This window comes from Culicoides brevitarsis, chromosome 2, assembly GCF_036172545.1.
Source record: "Culicoides brevitarsis isolate CSIRO-B50_1 chromosome 2, AGI_CSIRO_Cbre_v1, whole genome shotgun sequence".
In the NCBI taxonomy this organism is placed as follows: Eukaryota; Metazoa; Arthropoda; class Insecta; order Diptera; family Ceratopogonidae; genus Culicoides; species Culicoides brevitarsis.
In genome coordinates, this window is record NC_087086.1 from 20,717,207 (window position 1) to 20,730,429 (window position 13,223).

At 28.0% G+C, this 13,223-nt stretch overlaps 1 protein-coding gene across 1 annotated transcript in view; it reads left to right on the forward strand.

Moving 5' to 3' along the window:
* Positions 1-13,223, forward strand: part of LOC134832701 (uncharacterized) — a 74,173-nt gene that overhangs the window by 60,096 nt on the left and 854 nt on the right. The window contains exons 10-20 of the mRNA XM_063846817.1: positions 1,019-1,156; positions 3,662-3,757; positions 7,085-7,234; positions 8,511-8,587; positions 8,657-8,798; positions 8,932-9,101; positions 9,181-9,275; positions 9,333-9,421; positions 11,121-11,308; positions 11,387-11,518; positions 11,593-11,836. Of these exons, the coding sequence (XP_063702887.1) occupies positions 1,019-1,156; positions 3,662-3,757; positions 7,085-7,234; positions 8,511-8,587; positions 8,657-8,798; positions 8,932-9,101; positions 9,181-9,275; positions 9,333-9,421; positions 11,121-11,308; positions 11,387-11,518; positions 11,593-11,734 (1,419 nt within the window). The 3' untranslated portion in view covers positions 11,735-11,836. The remainder of the gene's footprint in view (positions 1-1,018; positions 1,157-3,661; positions 3,758-7,084; positions 7,235-8,510; positions 8,588-8,656; positions 8,799-8,931; positions 9,102-9,180; positions 9,276-9,332; positions 9,422-11,120; positions 11,309-11,386; positions 11,519-11,592; positions 11,837-13,223) is intronic.

Here is a 13,223-nt window from a genome sequence, read left to right on the forward strand (position 1 = left end):
TAGTGAAAATTATTTTTTTTTTATTTATTTAGATTTTTTTTATTTTAAATTACATTTTGTGACAATTTTGACTATTCCCGCAACTCTCTGCATACTCAGACTACTCAACTATTTTATTTACAAAAAAAGAAACAAAAGAAATGAAAAATCATCAAACAATTTTTCTTCTGCAAATTTAAACCGATTAGTGTACGCGCATTTATTTCCATATTTATGAGACAGCACAGCTAAGTAATTCGCAGCAGCAGGCTTTCTCTCAAATAATTTCTAAGTAATGACGGGAAAATAAAATAAAATAATGAGTAGAAAAAAAAGATTTACAGCCACAAGCATTTAAGAGTGTCAGTGCGCATTTTTTTATCGTTTTTTTTCTCTCTGGTGTTTCATTCATTTATTTACATTTCAAGAAGTTCTCTTTAAAACGAGTTGTTTTAAATTTTGTCTGTGTCTTCTTCGGTTACAATATTCAAATTACGCTCAAGAATCGTTTGAACAAAAAAGTTTTGTATTTTTTTTATGATCGTGTATTTCAGTAATTTGAATATAGCAATTTCATTTGAAAAAAACCGAAACCAATATAACGAGCGAAAAATAAAAAAAAACGTAATCATTTAAACGTTTCTGACATCGAGCTGTGGTTTCCTGTCCAGAACAGGATGGAGCAAAAAAAAAAATTTTGCATGTGAATGATTTTTATTTTAGTGTTTCCTTTAGAGAATTCTCCGACGCACGTGGTCGCACCCAGTTAAGACCGACTAACCGCATCATTAACATTCAAGGAAGTCGTCATCGCCCATCGTTTCAGCAAAAACCTATATTCTAGATATACATATATGAATGAATCATTGTTGTAATTTGTTCGTTCTGTAATAAAAAACCAACAAAAACGAGAGTTACTAACAAAAAAGGCATGCCACCTCCTTCTCCACCTGCATCATGACCTGCATATTTATCATATTAGTGTTCAATGTGTCATCCCTGGTGTTTAACGTCAAACTTTTTAATATTATATTTCCAGGATTTTTCAGACTCATTTCAAATCCTACACGCAGGACGAGCGCTTCGTATACTTAGGCTAGCAAAATTACTGTCACTCGTAAGACTGTTGAGACTGTCACGTTTAGTTCGATACGTATCACAATGGGAGGAAGTTTATGTAAGTACTTTTTTCAGCATTTTATGTCACAAAACATATATTTGCATTTGTTATTATTAATTATTATTATCGTTATAAACATCCATTGAATTATTTCCCTTTATATATGAAAACAAAGCACATTTCCGAAAGTTACATGAAAATGTGTTTTGAAATACAAAAACAAAAAAAAAATAAATATAAACTTTGATGTTATATATTTGTGTTGTCGTTCCATTTATATATATAAAAAAATATTATAGGTATATTTTTATTTATATGTGTCCGAGCTTATCATTTTTTGTCATCTCACATTTTAAATTCAAATCAATATAAAAAAAAACATTTATGTGTCCGAAATACGTCCCAAAAAAGTACTTTAGATCAAAGGAAATGTAAGCTACCTCTTTTTTTACCTCATTCATATTAATTCATAACGTTAAGAGCCTTTGAATAGAACAGAACGAAGCTTAAACTAGTGCTTGATGAACAAATAGATTAGAATTCATTTAGAAATAAAATTCAAAACATGATAATTTATTAACAAAGACGCCAATAAATACATAAAAATAGTTTATCACTCTGATTTTCAAGTGATATTATGTCTGTTGTATCAATATGGACTAATAAATGGCATGAAACCTCATCTGCCTCTCTTAATTCAAAATTATTTAAAGTCCAAGTCCGTTCAGACAACATTTAAAAAATAGTATTTATTACAAGAATGAACATTAGTTGATATCGGTGTTTGTAAGATGAGTCTTTTTTATTTTTTTTTAACATTATTTTCATTATTATTTTTGTATATTTTATGATTTTTTTTATATTTTAATTTTTTATAACTTTAAATAATAAACACTTAAAAAAAATTTCACAAAAATATTTTCCACACAATTATATTATATTACGCTTGCTTTCTACACAAATTTTAACATTTTAGTAGGACATATAATAGGCATTGATTGTTCCCTTATGTGGAGCCGACAGGTTGTTTTATTTTTCTTTGCACATAAAAGAACAATCAAAAATTAGTAGAGTCGTTAAAAACTGTCGTAAAGTGTCTCCCTCAACAACCGTAGAGAAATTCCATTTTTTATATATATAAAAAAAATAACCAAAAATATAAATTAAAAGCATTATTTTGCATTTTTTATAAAGAATCAGGCTTTCCCTTTTATTAGCGATAAATTTCTGAAAATCCCACGAAATTTTCATACATCCATAAATTTACTTTGATGAAAAAAATAAATAAAATAAAAATTGACGGGATACGAATTTTATTTAACACAACTCTTCTCTCTCTCAAAACTCATAAAAGGTAAATAATAAATGCAGACGAAAAAACAATTTGCTAAATTTTATTTTAATCCAATATCGATTGACTGCCAAGAGATGAAGCGAAATATATTCATAAATATTCCATTTATTGTAACGATTTATTGAAAACTCCTTGGGTGGCAGAGATTTCGTGCATGACGATGAAAAGTATTATTTATGTGTATTTTTTGAAACAACTCAAAAAACACTCAAGATTATTAATATTGCATATTTATAGATACGTATCTTTTTTTCTTCTTTTCATCAATACATCAATTTTCGAACGAAACCTCAAAAAGTTTCTATATGATTGAGATAAAAAAAAATTTGATTCAAAAATAAATAATGAGTAGTAAATTGATGAATTCAGTAACAGAACAGACACCTACACGTCTTGATATATTTTTTTTATTATTATTTGTAATTATTTGAGTAATATTTAATTTAATTTTGTATTATTTTATTTTGTGTGCAATAAATGTTTATTATCATTTGTTGGGTTTAAAAAACATAAAAACACATAAAAAAGGAGACAAAAATTTGTGATGGTTCAAATAAGTTAAACATAAATTTTTCTGTAGTAGAGACACAGTGTGTAGTAGTAAATAAACGGTGATAAATTCAGTTTTTTATTGTTTGTATATTTTTTTTTGTAACATCCACAACATTTTTATTTCGAATAAAAAAGCTTACAAGAGAATGAAAAGTTTTGTGCTATGCTAGAAGACACATCACATTTTACTAATATTTTCAAATAAGTAATAATTTAAAGTAAAAACGAAATAATTGTGAATAATGTCACCCCATATATTTTTGTATTTTGTATATTTTATGTGGTCTCATGGAAAGAAAGAGTTACATATAAAAATGCATCAATCATCGTTAGAAAATTATTATATATATCTACAACTAACACAAATACTTTTGAGTAACTGTTGTTTACGTTAACATTAACTTTTTATTTTCCTCATCATTTATTTTTAATTTTTGATGCGAATTACAAAATCATTCCTTTTCTTTAGTTGATTCCTTTAATTGGTTTGTTGTCAAAATAAAATAATTATATCGAAATCATTAGCTTACCACCTCTTTTTTGATTGTATTACTTGACTTCTCTTATTCTCTTCCTACTTTTTTTTGGATCTGTTACTGTTCTATTACTACTTCTACAACCATCCAACAATCATCTATTCTCCAACAAAAATATAGATCCTACAAAATCTGCAAAAAAAACATACAGATCGTCGTGGAAGATCGGGAAAAAAAGAAAAGAAAGGCTTTTCAAAAAGCGGTCTTATTTTTAAGGTAATTTTCATTAGCTTCAAAGCCTGCCGCTTTTAAAACATTTTTGCTTCTTGCAGTTTCTTTAAAACATATATATTATATACTAAAAAATATATGTATATATATAATAAATAACAAATTATAGAAAAAGTTTATAATTATCATCAATGCGAGTTTTTTTACACAACGAAAAAAAATTAAAAATATTTATTATATATATAACTTATATATACATATATATAAATATAATTATATATTACTATTAGTTAATCTCTAAACTATCTATCTCTCTCTCTCTCTCTATCTTTGTATAAACATACTTTTCAATTTTGTGTAAAATTATTATTTCCATTAATTAAATTAATTTTCTTTTATATTATATTATTAAAAAAAATATTTATATATGAAACTCATTAACTCCACCGATGATGTTAGGAAACTCAACCTGTTCTGAAAAACGACCTTTCGGTTGAAGTTCAGGTTGCGTTAAAAAAATTTACAAAAAAAAACTTGAAAACAAGGAAAAAAAATCTATTGTAAATATGTTTATTATGTTACAAATATATGTAGACACGTTTCAAATATTATGTTCTGTTACATTTATGTCTTTTTAATCACCATTTTGTTTGCTAAACTGAATTATAAAAAAAAGTTAGTAGTTGATTTTGCAAACACAAATCTACACAAAATAAAAAAAAAATCTTTTTCAGTTTAGACGTATGTGTAATTATTATTGAAATATATATGAAATGCTTTTGTACAGTTCAAAAAAAAAATGATTTATTCTCATTATTTTATTTTTTTTATAATTGGTAATTATTTTTAATTTATGTTGACAACGCAAATCATAAATCCTTCTTCCGGTCCTTTATTATCATTAAACTTTTTTAAAGACTCGTGCCACAGATCTACTGAATAAAAATCTAATAAAATTACATATTTTTAACTTTTATCAAGATTGTTGTTTATGATCTGCTTAATTTTTTTACTAATTAATTAAATTTCAAGCACACGTGCCAATGAGTACACACACTGTTTCTCTTTTTCTAATTTTTTTCATCTCTCTTTTTGCAATTTTTTGGATTATTTTATTTACTTAATGATTTATTTTGTCTAATTTTGTCTCAAGTTTATTTAATATTTTCGTTCTCAATGTTTAATTTAATAAATTTATTTATTTTATATTTTTGTATTTTTCTGCGTGCGCTTTTGTTGCAGAAAATTTACCTTCCAACATAAATTAAATGTGCGTTTTATTTTCATCTAAAATTAAGAACTTTAATTCACAATGCACACGAGGCAGATTGGTGTGCCATATAAGTGAGCAAACAAAAGAATCATGACGACGAAAAAATCAATAATATGATAAAAGTAAAAAAATCTGTTAAAATGCAGGAAAAAGAATATAAATTATAATACGTTATGTATGTTGAGGTAGACAGATTTTTTTTTCAGTTCCCTAATATATTTAATGATAATTCTAATATTAATATTAAATGTGTATATGATCATGTGGGTGAATGTTAGTAGGTATATCATACATAAAGAAATGATATAAAACGGTGTTACATTAAACATTTACCGTCAAGTTTAAAAAATAATAATGGCCGTGAACTCCATTTTTATATCATTTATTATTTAAAATGACTTGTAATTTTTTGCCGACAGGAAAATGAAAAAATACCAGCCATCCCCATTGTCGCGTATCCCAAAAAAACTTATCCTGATCCAGTTCCGCTAAAATGTTTGTGTAAAAAAAAATATTTTAAAAAGAGCTTTTAATATTGTCAAGTGTGTAAAATTGCTAGAAAAAAGTAAAAGACTTTTGATTTTAATTTTTTCATATAAAAAAGGTAAAAATCAAAAGTCTTTACTTTGCAAAAATTAAACGAAATCATTTTTACGCCTAGAACTAGAAAAGTTTTAAAACGTTATGATTTAAAATAACTTCTAAAACTTAATTTCAGCGCTTTTCCTCATTATCTCATCATTTATATTACAATATAATTTTGCTTCTCTTTTATTATATATTTACAATATTTTTTCATTCCTTATCATTTTTTCATAGCATTAAAAAAATCAAGCAAAAATGTTTTAAAAGTGGCAAAATAATTTTATTAACAAACAACAGAAAAAAAATTGCTGATGAAAAATGAAATAACTTTGCACAAAACTTTTTTAAATTAAATAAAATAGTGATAAAATACATTTTAAAATAAAATAGAGACTCGTTTTTTGCACCGATTTACTCGATTAATGAAAAAAATAGCAGATTTGGATTAGAGTTTGATCGAAAAAGTTATTATTTAAAATTTTCGTATTCAGTAAGTAGTACAAAAAATGACAGTCCATTGAAATTTTTCGATAAAAATTACTCGTCTCGTATCCATGTCTCTTGAAATTTTATCGGGGAGACGATGATGATGTCGCCCGCAGTATTCCTCATATCAACATAAAAAAAATCTAAAATCACATATTTTTGACAACATATTTTTGCATTTTATAAAGCATAAAGAGCCTCCGTACCTACGTGACTGAAAACATGCATGTTGGTTATTGAATAATTCAAATCCGTAGAGAATGTTTGTTTCATTCCTACTTCTTTTATTTCCTCTACTACACCTAAAATCTATATGTGAATAAAGTTAAATAGAGAGAAAAAAAGTGAATCCGATTTAGACGGAATCTTTAATTTTTATCGAATATTTTTAGCTCTTCCTTTTTCATATTTTGTTATGTTAGAATTTTGCAGAATTTATAAAACATATAGAATAGATTAGAATAGAAATATGGCAACAAAAAATGAATGAATGAATGAATATAGTACTACTACTTACTACATATACTCTAGTCCTCTATATACTTAGATCCCTGCATCATGCATTTCCCGTTCTCTATCTCTCGCAGATTATCCCATGTCTGGCACAGTTTTCTCTTCGTTTCTTCGTTTATATAATTATTATATAAAGTTTGTTTAATTTCCTTATCATTTTGTTTAAATTCAATTTAAAAGACATTATTTTAACAGATTTTGTGATATGAAACATTTCAAAAGAAAAACGAACAAAATTTTATTAATATACATAAATATTAATATTATTAGAAACCTGTTAGATTTAGTTCCTTCTATAAAATAGAAAAATTTCTCTCAGCATTTGATAAAAAAAAAATGAAAAAAATTCTACTTTTGTAAAATTATATTTCATCAAATTTTGAAAGAAAAAAAAAATAAGTTAAAAATATAAAAAAAAAATTATTTTAGATTTAGAGATTCTTAGAGAGTACGTAGCGCAAAAGATGCTAAGGAGAGACTTTTCGTCAATTTTAAAATAAAAATTAACTTTTCAGTTCCTTAATATGGCATCAGTCTTTATGAGAATTTTCAATCTCATATGCATGATGTTGCTAATTGGTCATTGGAGTGGCTGCTTGCAGTTTCTCGTGCCGATGTTGCAAGGTTTCCCGTCAAATTCATGGGTGGCGATCAATGAATTACAGGTAAATACCGATATCTGTGACAATTTCTGGTGCGCACATAAACACACATGCGAAGAAAACCTGGGTATATGTTGACAAATGTTTATACGTTTATTTTCGGGAGACCATCTGTTGTTCCATTTGATTTCCATTAAGCTTTTCGTTTATGCAAATAATGATTTATCACGTCAACCACAAAACATTTGTCTACAAAATGGCAATGGATGGAAAAGGAAATGTGCGTTTGCACATATTGAGATACAAATGATTGTTTTTGTGTCTCTTTCGTTGTTTTAACATGTCCCTCGTTGCTTTACTTTACTTTTTTTTTCTAAACATATGCGTAACATTTGTCTATCCTTTCGCTGGTTTAATAAATCATGCACGGAAACTATCCTTCTCTAACTTATCTTCTTCAAGTTTTTATCGCATTTCAAAGAGAAAAAAAATGCGATTTTACTCTGGGATTGACGTCAAGTGAATTAAGATTTTTTAGGTCACGTGGTTTGATTTTTTTTTCAATTTAAAAAGTTTTTAAGGTCACGTGGTCTTATAATTTAACTACACGTAGTTTGAAAATTTCTCAGGATAAAAAAATTCAAATGTCACGTGGTTTTAAAAATTATCAGGTCACGTGTTTTGAAGACTTTTCAGAACACGTGGCTTGAAAAAAAATTAAAGTCACGTGGTTTGAAATTTGTTCACCTTTGAGATCTCGTAAATTCACGTGGTTTAAAAATATTTTAGATCACGTGACTCAAAAACTTCTTAGGTAACGTGATTTAATTTTTTTAAGGTCACGTGGTCTTAAATTTTTAAATACACGTAGTTTGAAAATTTCTCAGGATTAAAAAAAATCAAATGTCAAGACTTCTCAGAACAAGTGGCTTGAAAAAACTGTAAAGTCACGTGGTTTGAAATTTGTTCATATGGTTTTAAAATATTTTAGATCACGTGGCTTAAAAACTTCTTAGATCACGTGGTTTGAATTTTTTAAGGTCACGTGGTTCGGAATTTTTTTTGGGCACGTGGTTGGGTCACATGCTTCAACGATTTATTATGTCACATGCTTAACAAAATTCATAAGACCACGTGGTCAAACGATCACATAGTCAAATAAATTGAAATGCAGTTCCATCGTTGACTGATCTAAAAACGACAACTTTAAAAATTTTTTATTTTTCAACAACGACGAAGGTTTTCTTGTGTGTGTGGTTGTGCGTACTTTTCGTATTATCGCCTGTAACTCGACAAATAAACATTAAATTTTTATTTTTCTATTTGAACAAAACTACAGGAAGCTTATTGGCTAGAACAATACTCTTGGGCGTTATTTAAGGCGATGTCACATATGTTGTGTATCGGTTACGGAAGGTAAACTCTCTTTCGTTATTTGTGTGCCAAGCGAATATCTGTTATTTATCTTGCCTGTGTTTGCGTTAGATTTCCACCACAATCGTTAACGGACATGTGGCTTACTATGCTCTCTATGATTTCTGGAGCAACATGCTATGCATTATTCCTAGGTCATGCAACTAATTTAATTCAAAGTTTGGATTCGAGTCGAAGACAGTACAGAGAAAAGGTATTTTACATGCGTGTCATGCAACGGAAAAAAGTGTCTCATGGGATCATTGAATTCATATTCATTTTGTGTTTTTTTTTTGTTTGCATTTCGACATAATTTTGCATCAATGTCTTTGTTCCCCCCGGTTTAGGTGAAACAAGTGGAGGAGTATATGGCTTATCGCAAGCTTCCAAGAGACATGCGACAAAGAATCACGGAATACTTTGAACATCGATACCAAGGCAAGTTCTTTGACGAGGAGCTCATATTGGGTGAACTTAGCGAAAAACTGCGGGAAGATGTGATAAATTACAACTGCAGGTAATTGCGCGTCTGGCGAATTCTTTTGCGGCCATTCGCATGAAAAAACCCTTTTTCCTTTTTTTTCTTCTAAATCTAGGTCCTTGGTTGCTTCAGTGCCTTTTTTTGCAAATGCTGACTCTAATTTTGTATCAGATGTAGTAACTAAATTAAGATACGAAGTTTTTCAACCAGGTAAGAATCTCCCCAACATTCGTGTTGCAAAAATAATAAGAAACCGCATTTTTTCAGGTGATATTATTATTAAGGAAGGTACAATAGGATCCAAAATGTATTTCATACAAGAAGGAATTGTCGATATTGTTATGGCAAATGGCGAGGTAAGTACTTGTTGTACAGTTCGTTTAACCTTTCGATGTGATTTTTCTACCTGACGAGCAACTGAAACTCTCATTTTCGCAAGATGACTTTGTTTTTTTCCATTCAGTTGCTCTGACAGAATTTTTCCATTCGCAATGAAAGCTTCTGAACTTGAAAGGCCTTTCATCACGAATGAATTTAACGTTTTAATATTTTACTCATTAATTATTAATTAATAAATACTCATTATTATAATTAATTGTAAAATATTACAAAATTCTGTCATAATCAGATGAAGAGCTTTCTCCCGTTATTTATGTGTGTGAACAGCAAAAATGTTATTGTAGTAGTTAATTAAGTGCTAGGGATTAAAAAAAATCTTAATTAGTCATTGTTGAAAATTTTTGATAAGACGACATCGTTTTTACATCTTTAAACATCTCTAAGCCGGGGTTTGTATAAAAAAAATACTTTTAGCTACGGAAAAAAGGTGAAAAGTCAAATTTTTTATCTTGTCATCGCACACCTTTCCAACGTCAACGTCCATTCATTTGCACTATTTTTGCTATACCCTCTTTACTCTCACGCTTAAGATTCTTTCTCTCTCGCATTTTCATCATCTTTAATAAAATTTCACGTAAGTTACAATCCGAGTCCCGTATCCCGCTGTTTTTTGTTGTTGTTCCTTCGCATTTTACTTTTAATTACTTCGTCGTCGGCGTTCTTGTACTGCTTACTAGCTTTAATTTTCGTTCATCATCTCTGCTGCGTGTCTTTTGTTTAAATTAGCTTTCATTTTGTGTTTCATAATAAAAAAAAAAGATTTTCTGCGTCTTACAGAAAAAAATGCCTAAACAAAGAAAGTTTTTTTTCGGTAGTGATATTTGTGTTCTTTTGTTTGTCTTTTTCTTGTGTTTAACAACAACAACAATAACAAAGAGGCACTCATACGTAGATTTTTCGGTGTGAGATGTAGTTTTGCGTCATGAGGAACAGTGGTTACCTTTAAAAACTTTTATTTGTTTGCTTCGGGGAAAAAATGAAATTAATTATTTGAATTAATTGAAATAAATTATGGCAAACGCGCTCACACACACACATGGATAACACAGTCCAACAAATTTTCCGACTTGCTTTGATAAAATTTTGGAACTCATTTGATGTGGTAGAAGATTGAAAATGTATTTTTTTGGCAAGTTTGTTTTTTTGAATTATTAAAATTGATAAAAATTATAATTTTGCTCCTGACCTCTTTTTTCAACGTTTAAAAAACTTTTTAAATTGTTGTGCTTTTTTATAATAACTTGAAATGATCATTTTTTTTTTTTTGTAAAAATTGGATTTTTTTTACTTAGCTCTACAATCTAAATCGATCAAAAAATTTAAAGATTTAGCTTAAATTTTAATTTTCTCCAATTTTTAAAAATTCACAGAAAATTTTTTTAAATTTTTTTCGACGAAAAACGATTAAATTTCGAGAATGGATTAAAAAATTAATTAAAAATTGATTATTTTTTTTTAAATATCCGTCGAATTTTTGTCAAAAAATATTCGTTTCGAATTCTAATGAGTATCTGAATTGTGGAAGTAAGTCGGGAAATTTGTTGGATAATGAAATTGGTCAAAGCGGAGAAAAGCACATCGAAAGATTCCTTCATCAATGGCACTTGTTGGTGTGTCCCTCCCACTCACAATTAAATTATGTTCACATATTCATAGGTGGCTACATCCTTATCGGACGGTTCATATTTTGGTGAAATTTGTTTATTAACGAATGCACGTCGAGTAGCGAGCGTTAGAGCCGAAACCTATTGTAATTTATTTTCGTTAAGTGTTGATCATTTTAATGCTGTATTGGACCAATATCCTCTTATGAGAAAAACTATGGAGACTGTTGCCGCTGAAAGGTATAGCATGTGGTTCAAACAAATTCAAAATTCAAATAATAAACAGGGACTGACTCAACAACGTATCTTTTGTTTAAGATTGAATAAAATCGGTAAAAACCCCAATATAATGCAGCAAAAAGACGATGCTGATGGCAATGCGGACTCGAATACAATTAGTGCTGTTGTCAATGCGTTAGCTGCCGAGGCCGAGCAAGTGAATAACATTAGGTAAGTGTTGCGCGACACGAAATTTTTTTCTCTTTGGCACATCTCGTTTCAACTCTCAATCACACCTGTTGCAGCTTTTCGAGCGACGAAAGCGAAAGCTTAAAGAAAATCAACTCCGACATGAGTCTAAACGAAATGACACAAAGTCTTAGGATGAGTTTGCCAAGACCTAAGTCTGGTGAGTTTAGAGCACTTTTCGAAGGAAATAGTCCTTAGAGTAATCCAATCCTCTTCATCCTTCAACCGATCAATCAATTGTCTAACACACACACGTACGGAAATTGTGCGGTCGCAATGTGCAAAAAAACCGAGAAACAAGTGAGATATATCAAAAATTTAAATTAAATTACAAAAAAATGAACGCCCTCCCCCCAAAATAAAAAAAATATAATTAAACTCAAATAAAGCTATAAAATAATTTTACACACACTCATTCAGTATTCCTTTTATTTGAATTAAAACAAGAAATGCCAAAATTATTGTGTGTTGAATTTAATTTAATATTTTTATAACAAAAAAAAATCATAAGCAATATATTGTGTTTTCTCATAAAGGGATATTTGACTAAAAATTTGACCGATGCATGCCGTTTTTGTATTTTATTCACCTTTGACTCACTTTTTTCTACCAGCAATATTTTTTGTGGTTTTTTCTTTAATTTTTCAATTTACAAAATAAACAAAAAATGTCAAATTTTAGTGAGATATCCCTTTATTTTACGAAAAATGAATGACATTGATGTGCGTAACGTGTCAATAAATGTAAATATTTTTTTTAATGTTTGTATTTAATCAACAATTGTTCGCGTTCGGTGTTTACATTAGAGACATCGAACAGTTTTTTTTTTTGAAAAATATTTTGAAGCATTTTTGGGAACCAATTTATAACTCTGACGTTGATTCAGGTTCAGACAATTGATTTGTCATCTATTTTGAATATTTTTTCTTTTTAATCAAAAAAAGTAATAAGTTACAATAAATCACATTAAAATTACTTTTCTTATCACATTTTTAACAATTTATATAAAAATCTTTGTAAATGTATATTTTATTCAACTTCTATATTTTATTCTTCTTCAACAACAAAATATATAATCTAAAAAGTACAGTAAAGAACACTGTAGAACTTTTTAATTCTAATTCAAATAACGTAGAAATATATATTCCTGTACATTTATTTATCATTCTTATTATTATTAAAAATTTTGTTTCAGTATCTGAGTCCATTATCTTGTAACAAATCATACAAAGTATACAAAAAAAGTAGAATTTGAGAAAAAAAATAAGAAATGAGGATTGTAGAAAATTTAAACAAAAAAAAAATATGAAACAAACACACAAACACAAGCAGACAAATAGAAACATAACACAAAAAAATACATAAAAAACCTTTACAAGCATTGTAAGTAGATATGGTTCCAAAATTTGCTTTAATTTAAATAATAATCATGTATTTATTTTTTTTGCATTTATATACTGACAAATATAAAAACAAACACTAACAACAGAGTATAAGCAGCTTTTTATAAATAAATTATTATTATTATGAAATGTAATAAAAAAAAGTATGTAACAAGTTTTAACCTTTTTTGCATTTATCAAACTCAATTGTATTTTATTATATTAATACTTTAACTGTATGCAGTGTGTTATCAACATTTTCAAGCATTGCAATAACAAATAAGGCTGTTTTAAATTTATTTTCA